Here is an 18,655-nt window from a genome sequence, read left to right as displayed (position 1 = left end):
TATCTCGATGCTAGATTTATTTCCAAAAAATATATTCTGAGCCACTCTGCGCAATGTAGATTTCAGTACAGAGATGCAAAAAATCCAGAATCATGATTTTTTGCATAGCTACTTTTCTTTTTTTGCCATAGACTGAACTAATATTTCGAATAATTTGTTGTCTCGGTATTTTAAGGAGGAAGTACACATCACGCGTTGAACTTCTGTCAAAAAAGTTGAAATAGTGTATTTTAATTTAACAAGTTACACACTATAGTTTGTAACGCGTCTGCCGCGAAAAGTTAGGCAACTTTCAACTTTTGGCGCGTCGGCAACTCAATTAGGGTGGTATTTTGTTTTGTGTAGAATAAAATTAAATTAAAATGAATTGAAATAAATTTCCCCAACAATGACGCTTGGTGTGTAACTTGCAGCTTATAAAACATTGAAAAGCGTGAAACGCGTTGCCGCCTTAACGAGTGTTGTCTACTTTCAGCTTTAAGATTATATTAAATATTAGAGTTTCTAATTTCCCGTACATTTTTCATTCCCGAGAATTGATTTAAAATAACGTTTATTCCCGGGAAATTTAAAAAATTTTCAATATACAATAACCTGCAACATTTTTAAGAAATATGTTTTCGACATTTCTGTATCATATTTATTTAGTTATGAACATTTCCTATAAAGAAATATCTGATTCATATTAAGATTATGAACTCTTTATAATTTGGAGCTATTTCACAAAATTTCATTGAAAAGGTAAATTAATTCCGCATAATAAAATAAAAACTTAAATTTCTTTCGGAGTGAAATCAGTTTCTATTTAAATTTTAATTATAAATTTTTCTTAAAGTTTTAATCAAAACTTTTACTAAAAATGTATAATTAAAACTATAATTTGATTTGTTTTGAGAATTAACAATATTAATAAGAATTTGAAGAAACTAAAAATAAGGAATTTGAAAGATTGAAATTATAACGACGGTCGGAATGTCTCACAGCACTTTTTGAATTACAAAATTGTTCTCCAGAAGATATTTCCCACATTTATGGTTGGAAACTATTTAAATGTAATATTTCCTATCCTATGGAATTAAATTGAGTATTTTAGTAAATTAAATTTTATTATTTAACTATGCTAATGTATATGAACTAATTTTATTTACTCTTATTACAGAAACTGCAGACAATAAACGATGAAACTAACAAATCATGTTCTGTGGGAAGCAGCGAACACAACTTGTTAAAAAATAGAAGTGATCTGGTTATTCCTTATGATCGGAATCGGGTTCGTATATTAATAAATAATGTTGTATTATTTTAAGTCAAAGTAGTGTTTTTAATATATTTTTAATTTATAATGCCCTACACTATAAACGAAATATTATTTAATCAAACCCTCTTATAATTTTACGAAATAACGAAAACCTGTGTTAATATATATTTTTCTTCGTATATACATACATATTAAGAAACATTGTTTTATTTTATAAAAATAATTTCGTTACCTTAATTTTTGTAATAAATAAAAAAATATTTTTGCACATTACGAAATAATTGTACGAAAAGATTTTTTTATATTTTACGAAGTAAAATAATTTTATTACGATTTTTTATTTTAATTAATTTAAGAGATTTAAGCGATTAATTAAGTTACTAAATATAATTAAATAAAACTACATGCCCATTTTTTATAAAACTTACGAATTCACGAATTATTTTCATTACATAAAAATAATTCGTATGGATAATAATTTGTTAAATTAAATTACAACTTATTTCTAAATGAAAAAAGTTTTTGTGTAATTTAAAAATATTACGTAAATTTCACCATTTTTATTCTAAAATTACAAAAATGCAATTTTAACTGAATTTTAAATTACTCCAAGTACCTCAAATATGCTGAAATTTTTCATGTATATACATATGGGCAATTTCGTGTCAAGTTACCCTACTTTTAAAATTGATGTCTTCTGATTTGGATGAAATTTTCACTATTCAAGAACTCCCGGACTTTGAGTGGGTCAAAGTTGTACATTTTGGTCATACAGGGCTTTATTCGAATGAGTGTAACTTTTCACTTATTGTCCCTAGTAAAAATTGTCCTTCATAAATATAGAGCCATTATGAGGGTCGGTGCCATATAGGAACATATAGACGAAACTGGTTGTCAAAGTAGAAGCACTAAAATAAACACAATTGTTCAAAAAGTACTAAATAATAAATGTATTTTTATTACGTTATTTTTTGTGTGTTATTAATGGGATTTCATTTACTAGTGAAAGAAAATATTAGTTTCGTATATTTTTTAATAAGACGTCTTTTTGTTTTTTATCTTCACTTATGAAAAAAGAAAAAAAATATTTAAAATACTTTTTCCGTTTACAATACATATTATGTACATAAGACAGACTCAATCTATATGGAAAGCCAAAACGTGTTTTTTACCCGCTCAAAATTTACCTTTTTTTGTTTTATGATGATTCCTAAAATAATTTAAGTCTAGAGATGGCCATTCGTGAGCTGGACCAAATTTAAAAAACTCATTTTTGAATTATTTTTTTTTTTAATTCAGTACTCTTTTGAAACATATTCAATTTGGTATCATTTGAAATGGATTTTAAAGCCGCATCTAACGATGTATTAATCATATATTAACAGTCTCCTCATAATTGTCATATTCAAGAAAATAATTTTTTTTTAGGGTTTTCATTAAAATAAATGAAATTTATGCACAATGTTGCAAGTTTTGTACACCATTATACGAGGCTTCAAATGATAGCACATATTGTATATTTTGTTTAAGCAGAGACTGTAAAATTGAAAAAAATAGCTGAAAAGGAATTATTCAGGACTTATTCCACTCACGAACGGCCATCGATAGATTCAAAATATTTTGGGAACCATCATAGAACAAAACAAAGATTTTTTAATATGAGTAAAATTTTGAATTGAACACGTCAAATTGTATTCACCTTAAGATGTTTTTAAACTGTCCAGCTTACGAAAGGACAACACTAAATCCAAAATATTTTGGCTCTATCAAAAATTTTGAATTGAACATGTCAAATTGTATCCCCCTTAGGATTTTTTAAGCTGTCCTGCCTACGAAAGGACAACACTAAATCCAAAATATTTTGAGTAACATCATATGACATAACAACGAATATTTTGAGAGGGGTAACTCAAGCAGTGTGTAAAAATATTTTATATTAAAAAATACATTAATTCATGCCTACAGAAATTTATACTATATGGGCAGTTTCATATCAAGTGCCCCAACTAAAAAGATCGATTTAGACGAAATTTGCACCAATCTTAGTACTATTGGAAAGTAGGTCCAGAACTGCCGGACTTAGAGGAGGTCAAAGTTGGACATTTTTCACCTGTTGGTCCCAGCAAAAATTTTCCAAAGGAGTTCAAATAGCTATTCAATGTTTCCAAAAAAAAATTTTTATTTTTTTTTAAATCATTTTTTAATTTTTTTTTTAAATCCCATTTTTTTATTTATTTTTTTTTTTTTGCTCAATGCTTAGACAATTTAATTTACTTTAATGTTTTTATAGTCCCATAATGGTATGCGAGTGGGACATCTATCAAAAAAATATTTTTTTTAACTTAAGAATAAGATTTTTTCAAATGGACGTTTTTGTTGCTTTTTTTTTTTTTTTTGCTCAAATGAAAGCTTAGACCATTTCCTTTAAGAGCTTTGTGGATACTTAGTGGGATATCTATAAAAAAAATATTTTAACTCAAGAAGCAATGTTTTTGAGTTAAAATATTATTTTTTTTTACATGAGCCCCTTGCTATGTAACTATAAAGATATTATTCTTTTTGTCCTGAAGTGGCATCAAATTCTAAAATAGAAATTAGTTTTCTTTAGAAATAACCATTTAGGTATTGTAGCTGTGAACTCAAAATTACCTTATTATCCTTTTGGCCTGAAGTGGCATTAAATTCTAAAATAGAAATTAGTTTTCTTTGGAAATAAACACTTATTGTAGCTGTGAACTCAAAATTACGCTCTACATCGAAAAAAATTTAAAAAAATCTTTGGACACCGGTGTCCCGTATACGTGAAGAAAGCGTATTTTTTGTCAGTTATGACCGTACTGGAAATGCTTTTGTGTGATTTTTAGGGCAGATTTGCGCATACAATGATCTAAATGAAATTAATTCTTCAGGAACTCCAAATACATTTGTCAAAGAATATTTCGGATGAAAGTACCTACAGCTGTTTAAACTTAATAAAAAACAAGTAAGAAAGTATAGTCGGGCGTGGCCGACCATATGATACCCTACACCAGTTATGAATATTAAATGTGATTTATTTTTCATAATAAAGCATTTATCTTCAATATTCCCTTGTTCCGATACATTTAAGCAATTTATGGATGAAAAACTAATTTTCTGAAAGAGGCTTTATATGGGGGCTAGGGGCAAATATGGACCAAGCCCGATAAAATTTTGTGAATATATTTATATTGGCATAATATTTTATTGTGCTGAATTTCATCATTAATTTGGGACATTCAAGTAATTTTCTGAAGGGGACTTTGTGTGGGAGCTAGGGTCAAATGGGCCCGATCTTTATGAAATTTGGCAGAGTCATCAAGACTTCTATAAAACTTAGTTGTGCCGTATTTTATCGATATATCTGTATATTTAACATAATTATGAGCTCAGAAGCGCTTTTCGGGGGGTTCTGTTCTATGGGGGCTAGGTGAAATAATGGACCGATTTTAACCATTTTCAATAGGCTTCGTCCCTGGGTCAAATAAAACGTGCGTGCCAAATTTCATAAAATTATCTTGAAAATTGCGACCTGTACCTTGCGCACAAGGTTTACATGGACAGCCAGCCAGACGGACGGACGGACATAGCTTAATCGACTCAGAAAACGATTCTAAGCCGATTGGTATACTTTAAGGTGGGTCTACGACGAATATTTTTGTATGTTACAAACATCAGCACAAATCCAATATACCCTCCCCACTAAAGTGGTGTAGGGTATAAATATTGTCAATAAAAATAAAAACATGGTACATAATTAAATTTTTTAAATGTTTACTTACAAATTGTTTAAAAGTTTCTTTGCTTTCCAGCTTGCTGGTAAAATGGTTATACTGCTGGATAGATTCGAAGATCCGCACAGTGTCAGATTTTGCCAATTTAGGGGGACTAAACTCAAAATTTTGTTGGTTCTTTTTTGCCTTAGTTTGAATTCAATATGAGAGACAATTGTCCAAATACGGTACTTCGAAAATCGTGTTTTTTACAACAAATTAAAATTACTCGCTGCATGTTCCCTAACTTTGAACTATTATAACTTTTTTGTTTATAAAGATTTTTTAATCTTTTTTTGGCAATAACTTTTAAAAAAGTATAATTGGGAATAAGGTCCCCACGTCTTTTAAAGTTAACCGTTAATTGTAAATGCATATATTTAAAAAGACATTTTTTCATGGGCTCAAAAACATAGAATACCACTTGATTCTGGGGTTCTGTTGTAAAAATACATTTAATCTATTGGGATTATAAAATATTTTTTGCACCTTTTTGCATACCCCATACACATAACAAGTAACAAGTAAGAAGTTATATTCGGACGAGGCCGACCAAATTAATACCCTACACCAGTTACAAAAAAAATTGATTTAGTGTTCATAATAAAGCATTTAAGTTGAATTGTATCTTGTCTCAGATATACCTTAGGCATTTTTGTTGAATAAAATTGTGTACATAAATATAAGTCATATTTCGAAGGGGTCTTTGTATAGGACTAGGGTCAAATGAGGCCCTATCTTGGTTTTGTAACTTTTTGTCGAGATACGAGTATATTGAAGATAATTATGAACTTAAAAAGCCCTACTCGGTGGTTCAGTTGTATGGAGGCTAGATCAAATATTGGACCGATGTTACCCATTTTCAATAGGATTCGTTTCTAGTACAATAGAAAATTTTGTGTAAAATTTCATTGAATTATATTTAAAATGGCGGCCTGTACTTTGATTACAAGGCTTACAAGCCCTTTTCGGAGGTTTAGTTGTATGGGGGCTAGGTGAAATAATGGATCGATCATAACCATTTTCAATAGGCTTCGTCACTGAGACAATAGACTATCATTTCATTGAATTATCTTAAAAAATGCGACCTGTATTAGTGGTGTGGGGTATAAACACGTAAAATATTAGCAAAAGGAACAAATTTTACTTTAGAAAAAATATATTTATTGTTTATGAGCAAAAAGTACCAATGTTTGCGCGTTTTTTCCCTTTTGCCCCTTTCTGGGCCATGTTACGAAAAAAATATGTAGCCATGATGCTTTAGATCTATCAAGTTTTTAAAATTGGTGTGGTTGTAACATGTACGGGTGTAATTGGAACATGCTCAAAAGGTGCAAGAAGTACCAAAAATAAAAATATTTCCCGTTTTTACCCGTGTGTTTTAAATCTGCCTAAATATTAATATTTAATTAATGTTATTTTTAGTAATTTTTTTCTCATATTTATAATTTTGACTCTATAAATATCTTTTTTACAAATTAATGTAGAATGCCCTATTTTGTCCGTTTTTACACCATGAAAGGTTGGCAGTACTTCAAAAATACATACATATATTTAAATGGTTTGAGAGATAAAACACAAATATTTCCACGCTAGAAGAAAAAAATATATAAGACAGTACTAATTTCACACGTTTTTATCATTTTTTGTGCCTTTCTGGTCCAAGAGAATAAAAGGGAAACTGGCAGTTTTTTTTTAATTCTTGTATGTATTATTTTTTTCATACACAAAATTGAGAAAAGAAGAGAAAAATATTTTTATAAACTTTTCTCAAATGAATGAGCATGAATTTTTATTGTTGATAAAATACGAACGTTTTTGCAAATTTTGTTTTTTGTTTTACAAATTACATATGTTTGCAATTTCTGAAACAAAGCGACAGTAACCTACAGTACGAAAAGTGACAATTTCACTAGTTATATTACCGCATTTCCAACTAACTAGTTACCTCTGGTAAATAAAGTGGTCGATGTTTTGTCTAAACGTTCACTACATTTCACCATTCTAATCAGTAGTTCACATTTGATAAATTTTCGCATTTATGAAAATAAATTTTAAATAACTTAAATGTTTTAAAAATATCACTTTGATAGCCACATGTAGTGTTTAAAATAACCACATGGCACATTTCTGACGAAATGTAATGCTGACAGTATCCCTTTGCATTTAATGGCGGAGAAAATACAAACATTGTTACAAAAATTACATGATCTTCATAACAACAATTAGAGCTTCGTGCGAACAAGTGATCAATAGCTCAGTGGTAAGAGCTTCTAGCTACAAACCGATAGATACCAAGTTCAACCCCAGTTTCAGAATTCATTTTTTCTCTTTATTTTTTAATTTGTGTTGAAGAATTTGAACTAGTGATATTAATGGAAACATGTTATGCATAAGGTGTCAATCGGCCACTCGCAATAACATCCTCATGTTAAATTCAACAGTAAATAACATTGCTAGTGGGTTGACAATTCACTAGTTGTAGTTCTTAGTGGCTATTGATATCGCCATTGTCGAACTAGTTCGTCGTACTGCAGGGTTTGTTTAATGCTGTCAAGCATATAGTATTTGTATTTCTTTTTGCGCTTGTTGAGATTTTTAACTGTTGTGAACAGCGTTACCATATAAATTTCTACAAAAATGTGGTGAACCACTTGTTTGATTTTATAATGAATTTTAACTTTGTTAACTTTGATTTGTTAAAATATTTTTTCAATTTTTTAAGTTTTCTAAAAAATATAATCAATCAAATTTTTCTCTTCGTATAAAATACATACATACATATATTTTTAATTTTAAATTGACATACACTCCCGCTCACTTAAATAGGTTTACTGTTTTGTTTACAATCAAATCGATTTTGTTTATAATCAAATAATGGACTAATTAGTAATATTAAAATTTTAAATAATAACATGATGTCTTAGGTATCACTAGTGAGAAAAAATTAGCGCAATACCTAATAGCGGATTTTCAATGATTTTTTTCTAACAAACTTTTTTAGCTATATTTTTTTGGCTTACTTGATTAGGTTCATTCAGAATAAAATCAGTTTACTGCTGGCAGTGAGTAAAATCCATTCATATTCTAGTGTCTGTGAATATAGACAATATATTAAAAAAAATAGGTTGCATATTCAGAATGTTATTCGCAATTTTATAAGAAAACAGTCTGAATATTAAGAAAACATTAATAGACGTACATATGGATTCACAACAGAAGAGGACAGAAGAGATTTCATCAAATCTGGCTCCAAGTCAAGTAATTCTGCAGCAAAAATTGAATCAAAAGTGGGTGTTACAGCAAGCCTAGCTGCAGTAAAACGTATTGTAAGAAGGGCCAAGGCTTTAGCAATATTAAAAAATTAATAAAAGCCATTTCAATTGCCACTCGTAAAGAAAAAACCTTCTTAGTTTGCACATGAACACATGGTTCTAAAAATCTATATCAACATCGTGTTTTTTCGGATGAAAAAGTTTAATTTTGAAGGTCCAGATCGATATAATCATTATTTTTATGATTTTTGAAAGGAAGAGCTCTACCTGAGTCGTCTGCATAGTTGTGGAGGATGTGGGATGTAGTGGGGGCAATTTCGTATTATAAACATGTGAGTTTCAATTTCTTTCATCTAGTAAGAATTGTAGTAATTGTAATGCCATACTGGAAACAGCTTTTTCACATTTTCGGATATCTTTGAACCCTTGCCGTGGCTATTTCAAAAATATAATGCCCCGATCTATACCGTCAGGGCTGTAAAAGGGTGGATTCCAAGCCAGAATGTAAATATTTTGGAATGGTCTCTATAATCTTCTCACCTATTTGTTATTGAAAAGGTTTCGGATATTCTTTCTCGTAATGTGTATAGGTAGAGAAGACAGTATGACACAAAAGAAGCCTAAATTGAAGGAACTAAAAAGTCTTGGGCCGAAATATCCTTGGCATTACTTAAGAATCTTTATAACTTGTTATCATCTCGAGTTTTCGGAGTTATATCAAGTAACGGCGGATATGTTCCTTACTAAATCTTTTCTAAGACCTTCAAAAAATGTTTATAAAAATAAAAAAGCTTCATGAAAAATGCATTTTGTTGTTGTTTTTGTCAATTAAAGATGATGAACCTATTCAAATGAGGCAAAAAAATTTTGTTCAAAAACGTAGTATTTTAGAAAAAAAATTATTAAAAATCGGTTACTAAGTATTGCACTAATGCTTGTCTATCTAGTGATATATAAGACATCATGGTATTAATTAAAATTTTAATATAACCAATTAGTCCATTGTTTTTTGCAAAAAATTAATTTGAACGTAAACAAAATAGTGAACATATTTAAGTGAGCGGGAGTGTAAGATTTCCATACTAGTGACCCCGAAAATAAATAAAATGAAGTCCACTGCAGATTTAAACACTGAAGAAATTTCATATCTTTTCAAGAAATAGAACCTACCTCTTAGCGGACTAAATGCGAGAAAATGTTAAAAATTTAAACATACATAATGGAAATCTTACATGTTGATGATCCTAGCCGCTATGATCTTTCAACCGATGGAAACGCGTTTTAATCAATTTCTGCAGACGAATGTATCGTCCCCAAATTTACCAACAACAAAGCTTCAGATAATGAGTGCAAAAGAGCTAACAATTTGGTTCTCCTTCAATTTTGGACTCAAAATCCAGACCTGCTGAAGAAAAATTCAAAAAATTTTCAATAATTTCCGACAATATTAAATATTCAAAAGTTCTAGATTCCCTCGATTTAATGGTTATAGAAAAAATTTCTAGCATCATAAAACATCCTCTCCATGTTGAAAAATATAATAGTTTAAAACTGAAACTTATTAATTTATTTGATGAGTCTCAAGAATCAAAAATAAACCGGTTATTCGAAAAACTTTATCTAGGAAATAAGAAGCCCAGTTGTCTTTTCAATGAGATGAAAGAATTGGCTTGTAATCAAATTACAGATGAGGTACTTTTTTCACATTGGTTAAAGAAGCTTCTAAACGATGAATTGTTCTACATCTAAGAGGCTTAAGTAAAATAACATCGTTAGATAAATTATTAGATAAAAGTTGCCAAAGAAACAATATTTGTTAGGTCAGCGATGCAGATAGTGATGTCAACACTTTTACCAATATAGAAACTTATTCAATTGTTAACACCTTCAACATCACCAAATACAACAAGAGTTCGAAGTCGATCTCGAAGCACAGATAGAAAAACCAACCAAATTTGTCGGTCACAGTGCTTTGCTCCAAAGGCAAAATTCATTTTTGTTTTTGTATAGAGGATATTTATGAATGTTATATTTTTGGAAAGCTTATAAAATGTCCTAACTAATATGTAAAATAAAATAAAATATATATTTGCATTTTTTGATGACGCTAGAGGGCGCTAAAGTCAACGAAATTTTAGCCAAATATGTTTGACAGAATAATGCATTCCAAAGCTTGTATGAAAAAAATTTTCTAAAAATTAATTTTTTAAATTTCGAACCACAACTTAGAAAATTTTGCAGTTTTGTTTATGCCTTAATTCGCAAATTTCAAAAAAAAAAAAAAATATGCAGCTAAAATAAGACTATGTTCGTAGTATAGCCAAAACAAAAAATAAATCTATTTAAGAAATGTCAATTTAAAATTTATATTTTCTTGGGGGAATATATTAAGTTTTAGTATATACTGTTGAAATTTTTTGCAAGAAGTCACATAATTCATTAAATTTGAAGCTCTTAAAATATTTAATAATATATTTTTTTCTTCAAAAACAAAACATATTTTTCAATTTTGGTTAAGTATTAAATAAAAACATATAAAAGTGCGTTATTTTTAATTAATGTTTTTCGATTTCGAACCACAACATAAAAAAATCCATTTTACTTACAAGCCAAAATTAGCCAATTTTAGTACCATTTACATGTATTTACAACAACAAATTAATAGATATAAGGCAATTTTTTCCGTAATTATAATTACGGAAATAGCTTAAATATTCTTGAATGCGTTAATTTTGGCAGACAACCACGATTTTTAACTATAGATTATAAAAAATTGATATTTATCGAAACTCTAAATTGTATAATAATTTTTTGTGCATTGGGATGATTATAATTTAAAAGGATATTTTTAACTTTATATTTAATATGCCGTTTATACCAAAACTAAAACTGGTTGGTTTTCAAAAACGAAATTGTAAAAACCAACATCTTTACACCATCAGTTTTAATTTTCTGTTGTTAAATACACATAAAAGCTAAATATTTTGTAAATTCAGTGTTGGAATATGTGATTTTAGTAACTTTAACTAGTTTTTGTTCAAGTTTTCAACAAAAACTATATAAAAGACATATTTCAATAAAAATAATTGAGAAAACTAATACATACAGTTATGTTAATAACAATCTGTCAGTATTTGACCTTTTTAGAACGATTTTTAATAAAAGGAAATATGGGAGCATAACAAAACCTTTGAGCGATTGAAACAAAATTTGGTATAAAGTTTTCAAAAACAATTACTATAACATACATATGTATGTCAATTTTGAATGCATTCTGATAAAAATTTAGGTATAACGTTTTTACGCTTAAAGTTATATGGGAGGTGGGCGTGTCCTTGTAACAATGTTTTTTTGCAGATTCTGGATTTTTGTTAAATGTGTTACCAAACATATGTACATCTTGTTTATTTGGAATGAAATTTGATGAAAAATGTAGGTGAAAAGGCGTTTTTACGTTTTAGGATGTATGGGAGGTGGGCGTATCCATGCACCGATTTTTTGAAACATAAAATTTTGGTTATTTGGACACTTACATACCGAATTTCATAGTTCACGATCAATCCTCAAAAATTTATGCACAACGACGTGCATGAGCGTGTCCTTTTATGCTGCACAGTGGTATAGGAAAAAAAGAGGGAAATAATTCGGTAACTTCTAAACGGTTAATCCGATTTTAATGAAATTTGGTATGCACAAAGAGGAGGTGTTGTCGAGTTTAGGGTCCTCAAATTAGGACACCTCGGCTATGTTAAATTTTTAAAACGATCCTATTTCTTCATTTGAGTTCCGATTTAAAAAAATTTCGTATATAGAATCTCCTCATCGAGCACTATAAAAAATGTAGCAGTAAATTATTTCTTATAGTTTAGGAGATATTCGCATTTGAAAATTAAAATTTTAAATTTTTTTACCGTCCTTACTTTAGTTTTTTGATAATAGCGGGTCCAAATATTCCCGATTTTCGCCATTTTTTTTATTCGCTTAACAACAAGTTTATATATCAAGCAGTGAAAGAATTATGTAAAAATCATGACTGAGTCCAAAGTTATAGGCATTTTAATTTAAAAAATTAAAAAAAGGCGATTTTTTGTCATTTTTTGGGAAAAAAGTATCTTTTTCTTTTTAAGTTATCTAAAAAGTTTCTAAGAAGATGTATATAGAATTTATACTTTTTGGAAAGCTGACTTTACATAAAATACGATAAATGAAACAAAACCTAAAAATTTTTGATACCGAGGGGAGCAGGTCCATCCAAAAAATCCCTATTTTTCATGGAAAATTCAATTTTGAGCAAAAATTCTCAAATCGCATAGTGACCCAATATGTTCTTAATCATTTTGTAACGGGTTTCGATAACCCCGCCCCTGGTATGGATATAATAGGCAAAAAACCAAAAAATCCCATTTTTGGGATTTTTTAAAACTTTTTTGGGAATTCCGGGATTTCTAATAAGACAATTCGAAATTTTATTTAATTATTGGATTTTGGATTTTGAGTAAAAAACTCTACCTAACTATAAAATTTCATCAAAAAATATTCATAAATAAAATTTTTATTGCAATTTGAAAAATTTGTATCTTCACAAAAACTGAATAAAAAACATTTTTTAATTTTTTTTTTTTTAAAAAGTATTCCGCGAATTTTTTAATTTTCAAAAATTATATACAGTTTTGAAAAATAGACAAAATTACCTATCCATTGATATATAACATGCCTACCTAATGTTTTTTAAGTGACAAATTAATTAGGGAAAACTCGACATCTTTTAGAAAATTTACCTAGCACTATTATTTTCATCCATAAGGTTAACTCTTAAATTTGTTACATATATTAAAAAATTTTCAGGTATTATTTTTTAAACTGTAATTCTATATACATCTTTTTAGAAACTTTTTAGATAACTTAAAAAGAAAAAGATACTTTTTTCCCAAAAAAATGGCAGAAAATCGCCTTTTTTTAATTTTTTAAATTAAAATGCCTATAACTTTGGACTCAGTCATGATTTTTACATAATTCTTTCACTGCTTGATATATAAACTTGTTGTTAATTTTTGGACCCGCTATTATCAAAAAACTAAAGTAAGGACGGTAAAAATTTTAAAATTTTAATTTTCAAATGCGAATATCTCCTAAACTATAAGAGATAATTTACTGCTACTGCTACTACGGGGAGAATCCATGTAAAAGCGGACAGCAGTCGGATTTACCATCTCCGATTTTAATTAAACTTACCACAGATATAAAATATATAATATGTTCCACATATCATTGACTTTTTGAATGGAATCCCATTCCAATGTAAAAATATCGCGATTTGAAAATTGAAAAATATGTTAAAATTTCCTAAAAGCACATACACATAATTGCCCATAACTCTGAAACTACTTAAAGTCCAACATAATTTTTGATTTCATATTAAAGCCAAAGATATTGTCTTTAAAATCGTGTAAACAGAATATTTCACTTCCAAAAGGTTAAAGGTCAATTTTCATAGTGTATAATTCAATGTCAAATAGGTCAGACAGCCCCGTGTTAAACATTATAAAAATACATGGTATGAGGATACCTAAACTCTCTTCTATATTCTAGTGAAAACTTTTCGATGGAGACTCGTGTAGTTCAGGAGTTATTAACCAAAACGTAATTTAAAACCAGTTTTTTATACAAAATTGTATGAAAAATTAAACAAACAGAAAAAATACACATTAGAATCAATTTCAATTTATATGGTAAATTACATTGTATCTCATAAACCACTGGTCCGATTTAAATGAAATGTGCAAGAAAATTATGAAGGACGATCAGGCCTTACTGAAGGTATCCTTTGTCATCACAATATTAAAATAAAAGGTGGAAAACAGCGTTTAAGAAGTTAACTCTTCGACTTCAAAAATTATTTTAAAGCTTCTATCATCTATAAATGAGATCAAATTTAACTGATCATAAACTTTTCGTAATCTATACAATACAGTAAAGCTAGATCCATATTGCAATACTAATTAAATTTAAGGGTTTAAGAGATATAATTTAAATAAAGTAGTGGACAAAAGTTAAACAATTAAACTAAAATAATTTTTCAATTTTACTTATAACTTAGTACTACCATTAAGTTTTATAATACACGTATTGTCTACTATAAGAAAAATTCAACTTCAGCCAAATCGGTCCTTATTTGCAGATTTGTGAAGCTTTAATATTTTTTTATAGTCGAAGTACTCTCATTTAACACCACATACCTCACCTTGTATTTTAACAGGGCGGTAACAAGGTAAATTTTCAGTAAGGTTAAATCGTTCTTAATAATTTTCTTGTACATTTTATTTAAATTGGTCCTGCAGTTTAAGAGATACATAGCATTTTCCATATAAATTGAATTGATTCCACTTTGTATTTTTTTCTGTTTGTTTAATTTTTCATACGATTTTGTATAAAAAAACTTGCTTTAAATTACGTTTTGGTTAATAACTCCTGAACTACACGAGTCTCCATCGAAAAAATTTCACTAAAATATAGAAAAGAGTATAGGTATCCTCATACCATGTCCTATTATAATTTTTAATATGGGGCTGTCTGATATATTTGGCATCGAACAATACACTATAAAAATTGACCCTTAACCTTTTGGAAGTAAAATATTTTATTTATACGATTTTAAAGACAATATCTTTGGCTTTATAACGAAATCAAAAATTATCCTGTACTTAAAGGAATTTCAAAGTTATGGGCAATTATATGTATATACTTTTAGACAATTTTAACATATTTTTAAGTTTTCAAAGCGCGATATTTTTGGTCTGGAATGGGATTCCGATCAAAAAGTCATTGATTTAAAGAACACTTTCAAACCATAATATGTGTGGGAAATTTCATTAAAATCGGAGATGGCAAATCCGAAAATTGCTCTTTTCTGTCCGTTTTGATATGGATTCACCCTACGACATTTTTTATATTGCTCGATGAGGAGATTCTATATACGAATTTTTTTTAAATCGGAACACAAATGAAGAAATAGGATCGTTTTAAAAATTTAACATAGCCGAGGTGTCCTAATTTGAGGACCCCCCGCCGGGCCCCTGGTTGGCCTATAAGGTCCAAATTCAAAACCTAAACTCGACAACACCTCCTCTTCGGATTAACCGTTTAGAAGTTACCGAATTATTTCCCTCTTCTTTTTCCTATACCACTGTGTGCTGGAGTTTTGTTTACTATCTTATCGAATTCTTATAGTCTAATTTTGAATACATTTGGAAGAAAAATGCAGTTATAATTTCGTTTTTAAGCTTTAGGTGTGTCCTTGCACCGATTTTTTTGAAAACTAAAAATTTTCTTAATTAGACTATCAGACACTAACATACCAAATTTCACAATCCTAGGATCAAAGCACTGTGAGACGTATCTGTCATACCAAATAATTAAAAAAACAGCTATTCCATCCGATCAAGTTTCATATGCTGCAAATGGTTCAAGAATAAATTCATTTGGTGAAAAAGTGTTACAATTTACTTTTAACTTAAATAGAATAGTTAAATTGAAATTTTTTATTGCGGATGTAGATATACCTATTTTGGGGAACGATTTTATTGAGCATTTTGGTTTATTAATCGATATCAAAAATAAAAAAATAATAGATCTTCATAATACTCATTCCACAAGTGGTCTTGTGAAGAATTCCCATGTTAAATTAGTTAGAATGTTTAATAATGAACACAATTGCAGCAAAATAGTAAATGAATTTCCAATGATAACAAGAGATTTCAACACAACACTTGTTGAACAAACAACAGTTTACCATCAAATTATTACAAAATGTCATCCACTCTCTTGCAAAGTTCGACGCTTAGATCCAGTGAAACTACAGCAAGCTAAAGAAGAAGTCGTCTACTTCAACTTGGTATTATATGGAACATGGCGAGCCTGTGGTGATTATAGGCGTTTAAATAAAGCCACTATTTCGGACAAATATCCAATCCCAAATATTAAAGATTTTCAAAATCCAATCCTGAAATTTCCCGGGATTTGCAACATAAATCCCGGAATTTTTTCGGGATTAGGGTATCCCGAAGCCCGGGATTTTTCAAAATTAATCCCGCGATTTGTTACTAAATTTTTTTTTTCTTCTTTGAGCCATAATTTCATTCAATTCGCTTGAAAATTACGATTCAGCACAGCTAATTTTGTACATTTTGAACCTTTTATTTTTTAAAGTGGTATGATTCCATATATAGTACATACAAATATATTTTTTCATTTCGTCGTAGACCCAAAAAGAATACACATTCTTTGTCTATAGTAGACTCATTCTATTTAGGCAAATTTGGACCAAAATTAACACAATAAATCCCAAAAGGACATCCTCTGAAAATGAATTTGATGTCCATATTAATATCAATACATTACAATCTGCTATATGATAAAATTAATTTTTAAAATCAAATCGATTTGAATCTACAAAAATAATACAAAAATTGTGTAATATTCAATTTCTGCGGCCTTTCATACAAATTATCATATTTTTTTTTTAATTGATTATCTTAAATGGAAAGTATTTTGTTGTCTGCGTAGTATTTTGCAAGAAAATAATAAACCATTCCTCGATCGAAATTCATCATACCTTTTCAAATCGTTCGAATTCCATTACATACCGGAATATTTATTTTACTTCGGCACAGTCAAATATAAAATTTATTTTATAAATGATATCTAGAAGGTTTTGCATTTCAAGCTTTCTACAAATCTGAGTGATAACGGTAAAGGTAAATTAAATTGTTCTGAATGTAGATAACATTTTCCAAAGAAAAGGTTCATTTATGATCTAAATTGATATTCAAAAGATTGAACGTGATATTTCAAATTTCTGAAATTATGATATTATAAAAGTTTTTTTTTAAGAATTGGAATTAATTGGATTGCTTTAATTTAAATTTATCTTCTGTCGATTAATTTCCACTAGATTAAACAATTTTTTCACAAACATGAAGATTTAAGATTTTCATGTATTAAATAATTAAATTTATGTAATCCCGAAACCCCGAAAAATCCCGGGATCCCGCAAAATTCCGGGATCTCAAAATATCCCGGGATTGCAATTTTCAAAATCCCGAATCTCGCGATTTGTAAAAGCCAGTCCTGTTTGGCTTCCCTACTGTACATAGACGATTTTTTAATTGCATCTACTACTAAATCCAAAGGTTTCTTGGTATGATAAATTACTATAGATCATCTATTCAACATGCTGCAGAGTCACAAGCTCCACTTAATGAATCCAAAAAGGTAATCCAAAAAAGAATACAAAACTGGTATGGTAGGACGCCCAATCTGATTCATTTGAGAACTTGAAAAATGCTCTAGCTAAATGTACTCTTCTTGCTCATCCATCAGTATCAGCATCTCTCTCATTGTATGTTGATGCATCAAATACATGCATTAGTGCCGTTTTGCAACAATTTGATAATATCAAATGTCAATTACCTCTTGCTTTCTTTTCTAAAAAACTCTCTAAGGCGCAAATGAAATATAGCGCATATGATAGGGAGCTTCTTACAATCTATGAAAGCGTACCTTAAAGGTACGCCAAATCTACATATGCATTGCTCATAGAATGATTTAGCTACAGTTTCGGCTGTAATGTTCTTTAATAAAAATACTTCAGGCCATCTGCTAAACCTATCTATGCACGTTAAACAATATTGGAATCCATTAGATGGGGAAGTGGCCTAACAATGTCAATATTGATATGTTCAAAGCGAGAATCTGGGCAAGCATAACCACCAATTGGGCTCTTGCAGTGTTTCGTAATTTTAGATCTTTGGCAGTCTACACAATTTTTGGTCCATATCTGTATATCTTTGTTAATACCGGGCCACACAAAACGATTTGTTATTAATTTTATAGAAGCTTTTATACCTGTGTGTGATAAATCATTTAATTAAAAATGTGCTGCCGTAATGATTGAGGTATATAAGGACGAACTAAGCCATGGGAGTTATCACAATAAATTTCAACTAGACCAGTTAATTCATTATCGTTATCTTGATGTTCTTTGATTTGTTCTGCTGTTATCGGAAATGGCAATTCTATTGTTGAAATCCGCGATAATTCATCGGCCACTAAATTTCCTTTACCAGAAACATAAAGTCAAGATATCTGAACTGTCTTGGAGTACATGAACTAAATTTTTTAGTGCATGAGTAAATGAGAGTCTTATGATCAGTGTAAATTTTGAAGTTGCGTCCTTCAACTAAGCAACAAAAATGTTTTAACAACTGATCAAGAAATTTTTTAAATATAAAGGCTGTTCCTGGGACAAATCACAGCACCGATAAAACGTTTTA

At 29.2% G+C, this 18,655-nt stretch overlaps 1 protein-coding gene across 1 annotated transcript in view; it reads left to right on the top strand.

The window, feature by feature from the left end:
• Positions 1-18,655, top strand: part of LOC119612032 (tyrosine-protein phosphatase 69D) — a 314,226-nt gene that overhangs the window by 211,517 nt on the left and 84,054 nt on the right. The window contains exon 8 of the mRNA XM_037967748.1: positions 1,160-1,270. Coding sequence (XP_037823676.1) covers positions 1,160-1,270 — 111 coding nt within the window. The remainder of the gene's footprint in view (positions 1-1,159; positions 1,271-18,655) is intronic.

Source organism: Lucilia sericata, unplaced genomic scaffold (genome assembly GCF_015586225.1).
Source record: "Lucilia sericata isolate MDLA Ls3-8-SP2 unplaced genomic scaffold, ASM1558622v1 Contig000033F_arrow, whole genome shotgun sequence".
Classification (NCBI taxonomy): domain Eukaryota; kingdom Metazoa; phylum Arthropoda; class Insecta; order Diptera; family Calliphoridae; genus Lucilia; species Lucilia sericata.
The sequence above is the reverse complement of the archived record's forward strand: the minus strand, read 5'-3'. Positions and strand labels throughout refer to the sequence as shown.